The sequence below is a fragment of the Oncorhynchus nerka genome, linkage group LG11, assembly GCF_034236695.1.
Source record: "Oncorhynchus nerka isolate Pitt River linkage group LG11, Oner_Uvic_2.0, whole genome shotgun sequence".
NCBI classification, from domain to species: Eukaryota; Metazoa; Chordata; class Actinopteri; order Salmoniformes; family Salmonidae; genus Oncorhynchus; species Oncorhynchus nerka.
In genome coordinates this window covers 7,086,991-7,102,398 of record NC_088406.1, presented here as the reverse complement: position 1 = coordinate 7,102,398, position 15,408 = coordinate 7,086,991, and the positions used below count along the sequence as shown (strand labels likewise).

Genomic DNA, 15,408 nt, shown 5'->3' with positions numbered 1-15,408 from the left:
CCCTGTAGACTGCTCTCCAGTATGTAACCCTGTAGACTGCTCTCCAGTATGTAACCCTGTAGACTGCTCTCCATGTATGTAACCCTCTGTAGACTGCTCTCCAGTATGTAACCCTGTAGACTGCTCTCCAGTATGTAACCCTGTAGACTGCTCTCAGTATGTAACCCTGTAGACTGCTCTCCAGTATGTAACCCTGTAGACTGCTCCAGTATGTAACCCTGTAGACTGCTAGCATGTATGACAACCCTGTAGACTGCTCTCCAGTATGTAACCCTGTAGACTGCTCTCCAGTATGTAACCCTGTAGACTGCTCCCCAGTATGTAACCCTGTAGACTGCTCTCCAGTATGTAACCCTGTAGACTGCTCCATGGTATGTAACCCTGTAGACTGCTCCATGGTATGTAACCCTGTAGACTGCTCCATGGTATGTAACCCTGTAGACTGCTCCCCAGTATGTAACCCTGTAGACTGCTATCCAGTATGTAACCCTGTAGACTGCTCTCCTGTATGTAACCCTGTAGACTGCTCCATGGTATGTAACCCTGTAGACTGCTCCATGGTATGTAACCCTGTAGACTGCTCCATGGTATGTAACCCTGTAGACTGCTCCCCAGTATGTAACCCTGTAGACTGCTATCCAGTATGTAACCCTGTAGACTGCTCTCCTGTATGTAACCCTGTAGACTGCTATCCGGTATGTAACCCTGTAGACTGCTCTCCGGTATGTAACCCTGTAGACTGCTCCCCGGTATGTAACCCTGTAGACTGCTCCATGGTATGTAACCCTGTAGACTGCTCTCCAGTATGTAACCCTGTAGACTGCTCTCCAGTATGTAACCCTGTAGACTGCTCTCCAGTATGTAACCCTGTAGACTGCTCTCCAGTATGTAACCCTGTAGACTGCTCTCCGGTATGTAACCCTGTAGACTGCTCCATGGTATGTAACCCTGTAGACTGCTCTCCAGTATGTAACCCTGTAGACTGCTCCATGGTATGTAACCCTGTAGACTGCTCCCCAGTATGTAACCCTGTAGACTGCTCCCCAGTATGTAACCCTGTAGACTGCTCCCCAGTATGTAACCCTGTAGACTGCTCTCCAGTATGTAACCCTGTAGACTGCTCCATGGTATGTAACCCTGTAGACTGCTCTCCAGTATGTAACCCTGTAGACTGCTCTCCGGTATGTAACCCTGTAGACTGCTCTCCGTATGTAACCCTGTAGACTGCTCTCCAGTATGTAACCCTGTAGACTGCTCTCCAGTATGTAACCCTGGGGACTGCTCCATGGTATGTAACCCTGGTAGACTGCTCTCCAGTATGTAACCCTGTAGACTGCTCTCCAGTATGTAACCCTGTAGACTGCTCTCCTGTATGTAACCCTGTAGACTGCTCTCCAGTATGTAACCCTGTAGACTGCTCTCCAGTATGTAACCCTGTAGACTGCTCTCCAGTATGTAACCCTGTAGACTGCTCTCCAGTATGTAACCCTGTAGACTGCTCCAGTATGTAACCCTGTAGACTGCTCTCCAGTATGTAACCCTGTAGACTGCTCTCCAGTATGTAACCCTGTAGACTGCTCCCCGGTATGTAACCCTGTAGACTGCTCTCCAGTATGTAACCCTGTAGACTGCTCTCCAGTATGTAACCCTGTAGACTGCTCCCGGTATGTAACCCTGTAGACTGCTCTCCGGTATGTAACCCTGGGGACTGCTCTCCAGTATGTAACCCTGTAGACTGCTCCCCGGAATGTGACCTGTAGACTGCTCTCCAGTATGTAACCCTGTAGACTGCTCTCCAGTATGTAACCCTGTAGACTGCTCCCCGGTATGTAACCCTGTAGACTGCTCCCCGGTATGTAACCCTGTAGACTGCTCCATGGTATGTAACCCTGTACACTGCTCTCCGGTATGTAACCCTGTAGACTGCTCTCCTGTATGTAACCCCATTGTGTTTACGTCATCAGATCAGATTAAATACTAACTAGCTCTCTACTTACCTCCTCTCCAAAAATATCAGAATAGATATGTTCTCAATGGTGACTCATTGTAGTCTGAAGATAACCTTTCAATAAGGTTTTCATTAGAACAGTTGACAACGTTCTCACCCTGCTGGATCTACTACCGTCTGCCTGCATCCCACAATGCACCCTATTCCCTGGTCAAAAGTAGCGCCCTATAAAGGGAATTGGGTGAACATGAATTGGAATTGGGTGAACATACTGTAGCTTGGTGCTCATGTTGAAACTACGATACTGTAGCTTGGTGCTCATGTTGAACCTACGATACTGTAGCTTGGTCTTCATGTTGAACCTACAATACTGTAGCTTGGTCTTCATGTTGAAACGACGATACTGTAGCTTGGTCTTCATGTTGAAACGACGATACTGTAGCTTGGTGCTCATGTTGAAACGACGATACTGTAGCTTGGTGCTCATGTTGAAACTACAATACTGTAGCTTGGTGCTCATGTTGAAACGACGATACTGTAGCTTGGTGTTCATGTTGAAACTACAATACTGTAGCTTGGACTTCATGTTGAAACTACGATACTGTAGCTTGGTGCTCATGTTGACACTACGATACTGTAGCTTGGTGCTCATGTTGACACTACGATACTGTAGCTTGGTGCTCATGTTGACACTACGATACTGTAGCTTGGTGCTCATGTTGACACTACGATACTGTAGCTTGGTGCTCATGTTGACACTACGATACTGTAGCTTGGTGCTCATGTTGACACTACGATACTGTAGCTTGGTGTTCTTGTTGAAACGCAGTATTTCAAAATCCATTTTATGAAGAAAGAGGTGTGGTTCCATTGTCTGACTGCGTCTGGGCTGATCTTTAACCCTTTACCCTGGTGGGAATTGACCTGTACGGATGGGGTCTGGGCTGATCTTTAACCCTGGTGGGAATTGACCTGTACGGATGGGGTCTGGGCTGATCTTTAACCCTGGTGGGAATTGACCTGTACGGATGGGGGCTGGGCTGATCTTTACCCTGGTGGGAATCGACCTGTACGGATGGGGTCTGGGCTGATCTTTACCCTGGTGGGAATCGACCTGTACGGATGGGGTCTGGGCTGATCTTTAACCCTGGTGGGAATTGACCTGTACGGATGGGGGCTGGGCTGATCTTTAACCCTGGTGGGAATTGACCTGTACGGATGGGGGCTGGGCTGGGCTGATCTTTAACCCTGGTGGGAATCGACCTGTACGGATGGGGTCTGGGCTGATCTTTAACCCTGGTGGGAATTGACCTGTACGGATGGGGGCTGGGCTGATCTTTAACCCTGGTGGGAATCGACCTGTACGGATGGGGTCTGGGCTGATCTTTAACCCTGGTGGGAATTGACCTGTACGGATGGGGTCTGGGCTGATCTTTAACCCTGGTGGGAATCGACCTGTACGGATGGGGTCTGGGCTGATCTTTAACCCTTTAACCCTGGTGGGAATTGACCTGTACGGATGGGGTCTGGGCTGATCTTTAACCCTTTAACCCTGGTGGGAATTGACCTGTACGGATGGGGTCTGGGCTGATCTTTAACCCTTTAACCCTGGTGGGAATTGACTTGTACGGATGGGGTCTGGGCTGATCTTTAACCCTGGTGGGAATCGACCTGTACGGATGGGGTCTGGGCTGTTCTTTACCCTGGTGGGAATCGACCTGTACGGATGGGGTCTGGGCTGATCTTTAACCCTGGTGGGAATCGACCTGTACGGATGGGGTCTGGGCTGATCTTTAACCCTGGTGGGAATCGACCTGTACGGATGGGGTCTGGGCTGATCTTTAACCCTGGTGGGAATCGACCTGTACGGATGGGGTCTGGGCTGATCTTTAACCCTGGTGGGAATCGACCTGTACGGATGGGGTCTGGGCTGTTCTTTACCCTGGTGGGAATTGACCTGTACGGATGGGGTCTGGGCTGATCTTTAACCCTGGTGGGAATCGACCTGTACGGATGGGGTCTGGGCTGATCTTTAACCCTTTACCCTGGTGGGAAATGACCTGTACGGATGGGGTCTGGGCTGATCTTTAACCCTGGTGGGAATCGACCTGTACGGATGGGGTCTGGGCTGATCTTTAACCCTTTACCCTGGTGGGAATCGACCTGTACAGATGGGGTCTGGGCTGATCTTTAACCCTTTACCCTGGTGGGAATCGACCTGTACAGATGGGGTCTGGGCTGATCTTTAACCCTTTACCCTGGTGGGAATCGACCTGTACGGATGGGGTCTGGGCTGATCTTTAACCCTGGTGGGAATCGACCTGTACGGATGGGGTCTGGGCTGATCTTTAACCCTGGTGGGAATCGACCTGTACGGATGGGGTCTGGGCTGATCTTTAACCCTGGTGGGAATCGACCTGTACGGATGGGGTCTGGGCTGATCTTTAACCCTGGTGGGAATTGACCTGTACGGATGGGGTCTGGGCTGATCTTTAACCCTGGTGGGAATCGACCTGTACGGATGGGGTCTGGGCTGATCTTTAACCCTGGTGGGAATCGACCTGTACGGATGGGGTCTGGGCTGATCTTTAACCCTGGTGGGAATCGACCTGTACGGATGGGGTCTGGGCTGATCTTTAACCCTGGTGGGAATCGACCTGTACGGATGGGGTCTGGGCTGATCTTTAACCCTGGTGGGAATCGACCTGTACGGATGGGGTCTGGGCTGTTCTTTACCCTGGTGGGAATCGACCTGTACGGATGGGGTCTGGGCTGATCTTTAACCCTGGTGGGAATCGACCTGTACGGATGGGGTCTGGGCTGATCTTTAACCCTGGTGGGAATCGACCTGTACGGATGGGGTCTGGGCTGTTCTTTACCCTGGTGGGAAATGACCTGTACGGATGGGGTCTGGGCTGTTCTTTACCCTGGTGGGAATCGACCTGTACGGATGGGGTCTGGGCTGATCTTTACCCTGGTGGGAATCGACCTGTACGGATGGGGGCTATTTGAACGGTTTAATTGAATGGTTCTTATGGAAGAAATACGGAAAGCATCTGAATAACCGTGGTAGAAATGAAAAGGGAACCATTTGAAGATTATGAGAACATTACTCAACTAAAGGTTGAGGAAACAACATTTCACCTGACACAAGACTGAATTCAAACTGTTGACTTTATGTGAATTTGACATTTACTGCACTTTTCACCGCATTTGTTGATAATGGAAATCTGAAAATACTCTGGATACGTTCAGTAACATAATCAGAATATTCCTGGGAAATGTAAGATAGGTGCAACATGACACAAGAAAATTAAACTCACTGGTGTTTCCAAGTGGCCTCACACCTCTCCAAAGTGGGCACATTTCCTAAGTAATTTAAATGCACTTTTATGACCCAAAGAAGAGTATTCAACTAAAACTATAAGGTACTTATTTGTCTTTAGCTCTCCTAGCTGTGCCGTTGAGGAACTACAGCAAGCACACTTTTTGTTGTTTTTGTTTGGAACACAACTCTGCATCCCCCACCATCACACAATTACTGTTGTTCATGCAGTCCAAAAAACAGTCCACTATATATATCAATCTGGGTCATTTGAAAGCTTGTTCTATTGTCAGCATGACAAGCGGAGTTATAAAATATGATATGACGGTGTCAGGCTTTCACAGGGTAAATCAGGGAAACGGATCCTAATTTTGGTGCACATTGAAAGGAGTTCATGTGTATGTGCTGTAGCTCATTCTGTTCCACAATACCACCAACAACAGGCTCATTCTGTTCCACAATACCACCAACAACAGGCTCATTCTGTTCCACAATACCACCAACAACAGGCTCATTCTGTTCCACAATACCACCAACAAAAGGCTCATTCTGTTCCACAATACCACCAACAAAGGCTCATTCTGTTCCACAATACCACCAACAACAGGCTCATTCTGTTCCACAATACCACCAACAACAGGCTCATTCTGTTCCACAATACCACCAACAAAGGCTCATTCTGTTCCAACAAAGGCACAATACCACCAACAACAGGCTCATTCTGTTCCACAATACCACCAACAACAGGCTCATTCTGTTCCACAATACCACCAAAACAGGCTCATTCTGTTCCACAATACCACCAACAACAGGCTCATTCTGTTCCACAATACCACCAACAACAGGCTCATTCTGTTCCACAATACCACCAAAAACAGGCTCATTCTGTTCCACAATACCAACAACAGCAGGCTCATTCTGTTCCACAAACAAGCTCATTCTGTTCCACAATACCACCAACAGGCTCATCCTGTTCCACAATACCACCAACAACAGGCTCATTCTGTTCCACAATACCACCAACAACAGGCTCATTCTGTTCCACAATACCACCAACAACAGGCTCATTCTGTTCCACAATACCACCAACAACAGGCTCATTCTGTTCCACAAATACCAGCCTTTCTTCTTCTCCTCTCCTGGTCGTGTGCTCCAGTTCAGAACGGCTGTCTGTCAAAACCCATACAGAGCCTGAGGTCTGACGTCATGTATAGCATGTTACTGTACAGCTCCAGTTCAGAACGGCTGTCTGTCAAAACCCATACAGAGCCTGAGGTCTGACGTCCTGTATAGCATGTTACTGTACAGCTCCAGTTCAGAACGGCTGTCTGTCAAAACCCATACAGAGCCTGAGGTCTGACGTCATGTATAGCATGTTACTGTACAGCTCCAGTTCAGAACGGCTGTCTGTCAAAACCCATACAGAGCCTGAGGTCTGACGTTATGTATGTTACTGTACAGCCACTGTGTACCAATTTAGACCTTTTTTCAGTGTCCCAAATCTGCTATTTTCAACCTGTATACGGTGAAAGGCTACAGGGTCAGGGATTCAAACAACCACCAAGCAAGCGGGCACTCTGCCGTGTTGCTGGTAAACAGCTGAGGAATGGGTCTGGAGAAATGGAACCACGCTCAGATCCATAGACAAAGCTAGGGATGCAGGGACTGAGCTGACATGATATCAACATGAAGCAGTAGTGCCACCTGGTGATGGGGGATGTCATTGTCCTATAGCTGGGTTGTTTTGGTGACCAGTGACCACTCTGGATCTTGCTTTGTCTTCAACTGTGGTTTACCCTGGTTCTCCCTGAAGGATGCACAAATATTCACGCATTAGCTCATAAACCTTCTCTCTCCCCTCCACCTCTCCTCTCTACCTCCTCAACTCTCCCATCCTCAACTCTCCACCTCCTCAACTCTCTACCTCCTCAACTCTCCACCTCCTCAACTCTCTACCTCCTCAACTCTCTACCTCCTCAACTCTCCACCTCCTCAACTCTCCACCTCCTCAACTCTCCACCTCCTCAACTCTCCACCTCCTCAACTCTCCACCTCCTCAACTCTCCACCTCCTCAACTCTCCCCTCCACCTCTCCTCTCTCCCATCCTCAACTCTCCCATCCTCAACTCTCCCATCCTCAACTCTCCACCTCCTGAACTCTCCCCTCCACCTCTCCTCTCTACCTCCTCAACTCTCCACCTCCTCAACTCTCCACCTCCTCAACTCTCCCCTCCACCTCTCCTCTCTACCTCCTCAACTCTCCCTCCTCAACTCTCCCCTCCTCAGCTCTCCACCTCCTCTCCCCTCCTTACCTCTCCTCTCTACCTCCTCTCCCCTCCTCAGCTCTCCCCCTCCTCAGCTCTTCCCTCCTCAACTCTCCCCTCCTCAACTCTCCCACCTCCTCTCCCCTCCTCAACTCTCCACCTCCTCTCCACCTCCTCTCCCCTCCTTACCTCTCCTCTCTACCTCCTCTCCCCTCCTCAGCTCTCCACCTCCTCTCCCCTTCTCAACTCTCTCCACCTCCTCAACTCTCCACCTCCTCTCTCCTCCTCAACTCTCCACCTCCTCCTCTCTCCTCCTCAACTCTCCACCTCCTCTCCTCTCCACCTCCTCTCCCTTCCTCAACTCTCCTCTCTACCTACTCTCCTCACCAACTCCTCTCCACCTCCTCTACCCTCCTCAACTCTCTACCTCCTCTCCTCCTCTCCCCTCCTTACCTCTCCACCACCTCAACTCTCCACCACCTCAACTCTCCACCTCCTCGCCCTTCCTCAACTCTCCTCTCTACCTCCTCAACTCTCCTCTCTACCTCCTCTCCTCACCAACTCCTCTCTCCTCCTCACCTCACCTCTCTACCTCCTCTCCCCTTCTCTCCTTACACACATGTACATGCCTGTTTATTTTATGAGTCAGTAGTTGTGACTTCCTATCAAGTAGTGAGTTAGTTGAATATATTAAAGTCATAGCTCAGAGAGGCAGGCAGAAGAGGAGCTGGGAGAACAGAGCAGAACAGTGTGTAGGAGGGGAGAGAGAGATACTGACTTTTTTGTCTAGTTTGCCGACTAAATACTCAACCTATTATCGCTGTAGAATGGCAACTAATGGATGAAAGCCTCTCTCCTCCCGATTCTTAGTTTACGGTTTGTTGTTTTCAGAAGCAAAGAACACGAACAAAACAAGTAAAACTGATAAAGGTTCATTTGAAACTAAATCCCTGCAGTCGAAAGTAAAACGCCTCCACTATTTACTCATTTTCTGGGATAACAAACTAATTTGAAGGCGTTAAGGCAACAGTAAACCTGGAGGGGGGGCTTAGGTTGAGGGTGTTAAGGAAAGGGGGAGACTAGGTTGAGGGTGTTAAGGAAAGGGGGAGACTAGGTTGAGGGTGTTAAGGAAAGGGGGACTTAGGTTGAGGGTGTTAAGGAAAGGGGGGAGACTAGGTTGAGGGTGTTAAGGAAGGGGGGACTAGGTTGAGGGTGTTAAGGAAAGGGGAGGGCTAGGTTGAGGGTGTTAAGGAAGGGGGGGGGGACTAGGTTGAGGGTGTTAAGGAAAGGGGGGCTAGGTTGAGGGTGTTAAGGAAAGGGGGGGAGACTAGGTTGAGGGTGTTAAGGAAAGGGGGAGGGCTAGGTTGAGGGTGTTAAGGAAAGGGGGAGGGCTAGGTTGAGGGTGTTAAGGAAGGGGGGACTAGGTTGAGGGTGTTAAGGAAAGGGGGGGCTAGGTTGAGGTGTTAAGGAAGGGGGGGGACTGTTAAGGAAAAAGGGGGGACTAGGTTGAGGGTGTTAAGGAAAGGGGGGACTAGGTGTAGGGTGTTAAGGAAAGGGGGGGACTAGGTGTAGGGTGTTAAGAAAGGGGGGACTAGGTGTAGGGGTGTTAAGGAAAGGGGGACTAGGTTGAGGGTGTTAAGGAAAGGGGGCTAGGTTGAGGGTGTTAAGGAAAGGGGGGCTAGGTTGAGGGTGTTAAGGAAAGGGGGGGACTAGGTTGAGGGTGTTAAGGAAAGGGGGGACTAGGTTGAGGGTGTTAAGGAAAGGGGGGACTAGGTTAGGGTGTTAAGGAAAGGGGGGACTAGGTTGAGGGTGTTAAGGAAAGGGGGAGGACTAGGTGTAGGGTGTTAAGGAAAGGGGGACTAGGTTGAGGGTGTTAAGGAAAGGTTGAGGGTGTTAAGGAAAGGTTGAGGGTGTTAAGGAAAGGGGGACTAGGTTGAGGGTGTTAAGGAAAGGTTGAGGGTGTTAAGGAAAGGGGGACTAGGTTGAGGGTGTTAAGGAAAGGTTGAGGGTGTTAAGGAAAGGGGGGACTAGGTTGAGGGTGTTAAGGAAAGGTTGAGGGTGTTAAGGAAGGGGGGACTAGGTTGAGGGTGTTAAGGAAAGGGGAGGGACTAGGTTGAGGGTGTTAAGGAAGGGGGGACTAGGTTGAGGGTGTTAAGGAAGGGGGGCTAGGTGTAGGGTGTTAAGGAAAGGTTGAGGGTGTTAAGGAAAGGTTGAGGGTGTTAAGGAAAGGGGGAGACTAGGTTGAGGGTGTTAAGGAAAGGGGGGCTAGGTTGAGGGTGTTAAGGAAAGGGGGGCTAGGTTGAGGGTGTTAAGGAAAGGGGGGAACTAGGTTGAGGGTGTTAAGGAAAGGGGGGACTAGGTTGAGGGTGTTAAGGAAAGGGGGGACTAGGTTGAGGGTGTTAAGGAAAGGGGGGACTAGGTTGAGGTTGTTAAGGAAAGGGGGGACTAGGTGTAGGGTGTTAAGGAAAGGGGGACTAGGTTGAGGGTGTTAAGGAAAGGGGGGACTAGGTTGAGGGTGTTTAAGGAAAGGTTGAGGGTGTTAAGGAAAGGGGGGACTAGGTTGAGGGTGTTAAGGAAAGGTTGAGGGTGTTAAGGAAAGGGGGGACTAGGTTGAGGGTGTTAAGGAAAGGTTGAGGGTGTTAAGGAAGGGGGGACTAGGTTGAGGGTGTTAAGGAAGGGGGGACTAGGTTGAGGGTGTTAAGGAAGGGGGGACTAGGTTGAGGGTGTTAAGGAAAGGGGGACTAGGTTGAGGGTGTTAAGGAAGGGGGGACTAGGTTGAGGGTGTTAAGGAAAGGGGGGAACTAGGTTGAGGGTGTTAAGGAAAGGGGGACTAGGTTGAGGGTGTTAAGGAAAGGGGGGGACTAGGTTGAGGGTGTTAAGGAAAGGGGGGACTAGGTTGAGGGTGTTAAGGAAAGGGGGACTAGGTTGAGGTGTTAAGGAAAGGTTGAGGGTGTTAAGGAAAGGTTGAGGGTGTTAAGGAAAGGGGGGACTAGGTTGAGGGTGTTAAGGAAAGGTTGAGGTGTTAAGGAAAGTTAAGGAAAGGTTGAGGGTGTTAAGGAAAGGTTGAGGGTGTTAAGGAAAGGGGGGACTAGGTTGAGGGTGTTAAGGAAAGGTTGGGGGTGTTAAGGAAAGGGGGGGCTAGGTTGAGGGTGTTAAGGAAGGGGGCTAGGTTGAGGGTGTTAAGGAAAGGGGGGACTAGGTTGAGGGTGTTAAGGAAAGAGGGGGACTAGGTTGAGGGTGTTAAGGAAAGGGGGAAACTAGGTTGAGGGTGTTAAGGAAAGGGGGGACTAGGTTGAGGGTGTTAAGGAAAGGGGGGACTAGGTTGAGGGTGTTAATGAAACAGTAAACCTGGAGGGGGCTAGGTTGATGGTGTTAAGGAAGGGGGGGGCGAGGTTGAGGGCACTAAGGCTGCAGCATTAGGGAAATAGTAAATCTGGGCAGTAAATAGAAGATGACATGCCGTGTCAATGGAAGAATGGGCCAGAGTCATTAAGCCAGTGCTGAGCAAGAACAAATTGTTTGAGCAAGCAAATCAATTTGAGCTGCTACCTAGCCGTGAGAAGCTCATCTATTTACCCATGGGCAACAGCAAACAGCAACGTGCTGCGGTGAGAGAGAGTCACGAGGGCGAGCGAGAGAGTCTGAGAGAGTTGGGAGGCTAGAGAGAGAGAGTTGGGAGGCTAGAGAGAGAGAGTTGGGAGGCTAGAGAGAGAGAGTTGGGAGGCTAGAGAGAGAGAGTTGGGAGGCTAGAGAGAGAGATTTGGGAGGCTAGAGAGAGCGGGAGGCTAGAGCGAGAGAGAGTCACAAGGGGGAGAGAGAGAGAGTCTGAGAGTTGGGAGGATAGAGAGAGAGATTTGGGAGGCTAGAGAGAGAGAGAGTCACAAGGGGGAGAGAGAGTCTGAGAGAGTTGGGAGGCTAGAGAGAGAGAGTTGGGAGGCTAGAGAGAGAGAGAGTTGGGAGGCTAGAGAGAGAGAGTTGGGAGGCTAGAGAGAGAGAGTTGGGAGGCTAGAGAGAGAGATTTGGGAGGCTAGAGAGCGAGAGAGAGTCACAAGGGAGAGAGAGAGAGAGAGAGAGAGTCTGAGAGTTGGGGGATAGAGAGAGAGATTTGGGAGGCTAGAGAGAGAGAGAGTCACAAGGGGGAGAGAGAGTCTGAGAGAGTTGGGAGGCTAGAGAGAGAGAGTTGGGAGGCTAGAGAGAGAGAGAGTTGGGAGGCTAGAGAGAGAGAGAGTTGGGAGGCTAGAGAGAGAGAGTTGGGAGGCTAGAGAGAGAGTTGGGAGGCTAGAGAGAGAGAGAGAGAGTTGGGAGGCTAGAGAGAGAGAGAGAGTCAGAGGGAGAGAGAGAGAGAGAGAGTTGGGAGGCTGAGAGGAGAGAGTTGGGAGGCTAGAGAGAGAGAGTTGGGAGGCTAGAGAGAGAGAGAGAGTTGGGAGGCTGGGAGAGAGAGAGAGAGTTGGGAGGCTGGGAGAGCTAGAGAGAGAGAGAGTTGGGAGGCTAGAGAGAGAGAGTTGGGAGGCTAGAGAGAGAGAGTTGGGAGGCTAGAGAGAGAGAGAGAGAGTTGGGAGGCTAGAGAGAGAGAGAGAGTTGGGAGGCTAGAGAGAGAGAGAGAGAGCTGGGAGGCTAGAGAGAGAGTTGGGAGGCTAGAGAGAGTTGGGAGGCTAGAGAGAGAGAGAGTTGGGAGGCTAGAGAGAGAGAGAGTTGGGAGGCTAGAGAGAGAGAGAGAGAGTCGGAGAGAGTTGGGAGGCTAGAGAGAGAGAGAGAGTTGGGAGGCTAGAGAGAGAGAGAGAGTTGGGAGGCTAGAGAGAGAGAGAGAGAGTTGGGAGGCTAGAGAGAGAGAGAGAGTTGGGAGGCTAGAGAGAGAGAGAGAGAGAGTTGGGAGGCTAGAGAGAGAGAGTTGGGAGGCTAGAGAGAGAGAGAGAGTTGGGAGGCTAGAGAGAGAGAGAGAGTTGGGAGGCTAGAGAGAGAGAGTTGGGAGGCTAGAGAGAGAGTTGGGAGGCTAGAGAGAGAGAGAGAGTTGGGAGGCTAGAGAGAGAGAGAGAGGCTAGGAGAGAGTTGGGAGGCTAGAGAGAGAGTTGGGAGGCTAGAGAGAGAGAGAGGCTAGGGAGAGCTGGGAGGCTAGAGAGAGAGAGTTGGGAGGCTAGAGAGAGAGAGAGAGTTGGGAGGCTAGAGAGAGAGAGAGAGAGTTGGGAGGCTAGAGAGAGAGAGTTGGGAGGCTAGAGAGAGAGAGAGTTGGGAGGCTAGAGAGAGAGAGAGAGTTGGGAGGCTAGAGAGAGAGAGAGAGAGTTGGGAGGCTAGAGAGAGAGAGAGAGTTGGGAGGCTAGAGAGAGAGAGAGAGTTGGGAGGCTAGAGAGAGAGAGAGAGTTGGGAGGCTAGAGAGAGAGAGAGAGAGTTGGGAGGCTAGAGAGAGAGAGAGAGTTGGGAGGCTAGAGAGAGAGAGAGAGAGTTGGGAGGCTAGAGAGAGAGAGAGTTGGGAGGCTAGAGAGAGAGAGAGAGTGGGAGGCTAGAGAGAGAGAGAGTTGGGAGGCTAGAGAGAGAGAGAGTTGGGAGGCTTGGGAGGCTAGAGAGAGAGAGAGTTGAGAGGCTGGAGAGGCTGGGAGGCTAGAGAGAGAGAGGGAGGCTAGAGAGAGAGAGTTGGGAGGCTAGAGAGAGAGAGGCTAGAGAGAGTTGGGAGGCTAGAGAGAGAGGCTAGAGAGTTGGGAGGCTAGAGAGGCTAGAGAGAGAGAGTTGGGAGGCTAGAGAGAGAGAGAGAGAGTTGGGAGGCTAGAGAGAGAGAGAGAGTTGGGAGGCTAGAGAGAGAGAGAGAGTTGGGAGGCTAGAGAGAGAGAGAGAGAGAGTTGGGAGGCTAGAGAGAGAGAGAGAGAGAGAGAGAGAGAGAGAGAGAGTTGGGAGGGAGAGAGAGAGAGAGAGTTGGGAGGAAGGAGAGAGCATCAGTGTTGAGTGAAAAATAAAGGGATAAATACTGTAAAGGTTGTAGGAGTGTCATTGACATGAAGGCAGGTAGCTGCGAGGGTAGCGTGCGTTACCGTGGTGAACGGCATGGCGCTAATGAAACGCCTCAGTGGGTTTATCATTACATCGTCAGGCAGACAGACAGAGGCGTATAGCGTCCCAAATGGCACCCTATTCCTTAGACAGTGCACTATCTTTGGCCAGACCCCGTAAGGCAATGGTCAACAGTAGTGCACTATATAGGGAATAGGGTGCCAGCCCTGGTCAACAGTAGTGCACTATATAGGGAATAGGGTGCCATTTGGGACGCAGGGAGAGAGAGAGAGAGTTGGGAGGGAGAGAGAAAGAGAGAGTTGAGAGAGAGAGTCGGGAGGGGAGAGAGCATCAGTGTTGAGTGAAAAATAAAGGGATAAATACTGTAAAGGTTGTAGGAGTGTCATTGACATGAAGGCAGGTAGCTGCGAGGGTAGCGTGCGTTACCGTGGTGAACGGCATGGCGCTAATGAAACGCCTCAGTGGGTTTATCATTACATCGTCAGGCAGACAGACAGAGGCGTATAGCGTCCCAAATGGCACCCTATTCCTTAGACAGTGCACTACCTTTGGCCAGACCCCGTAAGGCAATGGTCAACAGTAGTGCACTATATAGGGAATAGGGTGCCAGCCCTGGTCAACAGTAGTGCACTATATAGGGAATAGGGTGCCATTTGGGACGCATTGAAAATTAGAGCTCTCGTCACTCCCTCCCTGACTTTCAGACCTGGCATCAGGTAACCTGGCAGGCTTCACCGTTGTTTAAGAGTTGAAAGTTTTCTCATCAACCCAAGTATTCTCTCCGTATTGAGAGAAAAATGCTCGTTCTGTAGCCTTGGATGGGTGAAGTAGAGACCATTCGGTGTTTTAAGAAGTGGAAAAGAAGCCGTCACCTCTTCTCCCAATAGGGCTCTGGTTAAAAGTAGTGCGCTATGTAGGGAATTTGGGACACAAACTTTTGAGTCTTATAATTTGTACCTTTTTGCAGTGGTACAAATTCGGCCAATTCCCCGTCCGACCAGCAACTTCACCCCAGGATCATCACTGTTTCTCCTTCTCGCTTCCTGTTGTCCTGTTTCCTGTTGTCCTGTTTCTACTCCTCGCTTCCTGTTCTCCTGTTTCTACTCCTTGCTTCCTGTTGTCCTGTTTCTACTCCTCGCTTCCTGTTGTCCTGTTTCTACTCCTCGCTTCCTGTACTCCTGTTTCTACTCCTCGCTTCCTGTACTCCTGTTTCTACTCCTCGCTTCCTGTTCTCCTGTTTCTACTCCTCGCTTCCTGTTGTCCTGTTTCTACTCCTCGCTTCCTGTTCTCCTGTTTCTACTCCTCGCTTCCTGTTGTCCTGTTTCTACTCCTCGCTTCCTGTTGTCCTGTTTCTGTTGTCCTTGTTTCTACTCCTCGCTTCCTGTTCTCTCCTCGCTTCCTGTTTCTACTCCTCGCTTCCTGTTGTCCTGTTTCTACTCCTCGCTTCCTGTTGTCCTGTTTCTACTTGTTGTCGTTTCTTCCTGTTCCTCTTGTTTTTCCTCTACTCCTCGCTTCCTGTTTCTACCCTCGCTTTTTCTACTCCTCGCTTCCTGTTGTCCTGTTTCTACTCCTCGCTTCCTGTTGTCCTGTTTCTACTCTTTCCTGTTGTCCTGTTTCTACTCTTCGCTTGTCCTGTTTCTCCTCCTCGCTTCCTGTTGTCCTGTTTCTACTCCTCGCTTCCTGTTGTCCTGTTTCTCCTCCTTCCTGTTGTCCTGTTTCTCCTCCTCGTTTGTTCTCCTGTTTCTCCCTCGCTTCCTGTTCTCCTGTTTCTACTCCTCGCTTCCTGTTCTCCTGTTTCTCCTCCTCGCTTCCTGTTCTCCTGTTTCTACTCCTCGCTTCCTGTTGTCCTGTTTCTACTCCTCGCTTCCTGTTGT

At 50.4% G+C, this 15,408-nt stretch overlaps 1 protein-coding gene across 1 annotated transcript in view; it reads left to right on the top strand.

Moving 5' to 3' along the window:
• Window positions 1-1,981, top strand: part of LOC115120576 (1,4-alpha-glucan-branching enzyme-like) — a 234,388-nt gene extending 232,407 nt beyond the window's left edge. Inside the window, exon 13 of the mRNA XM_065024960.1 lies at window positions 1,965-1,981. Coding sequence (XP_064881032.1) covers window positions 1,965-1,981 — 17 coding nt within the window. The remainder of the gene's footprint in view (window positions 1-1,964) is intronic.
• Window positions 1,982-15,408: the final 13,427 nt, after the last annotated feature.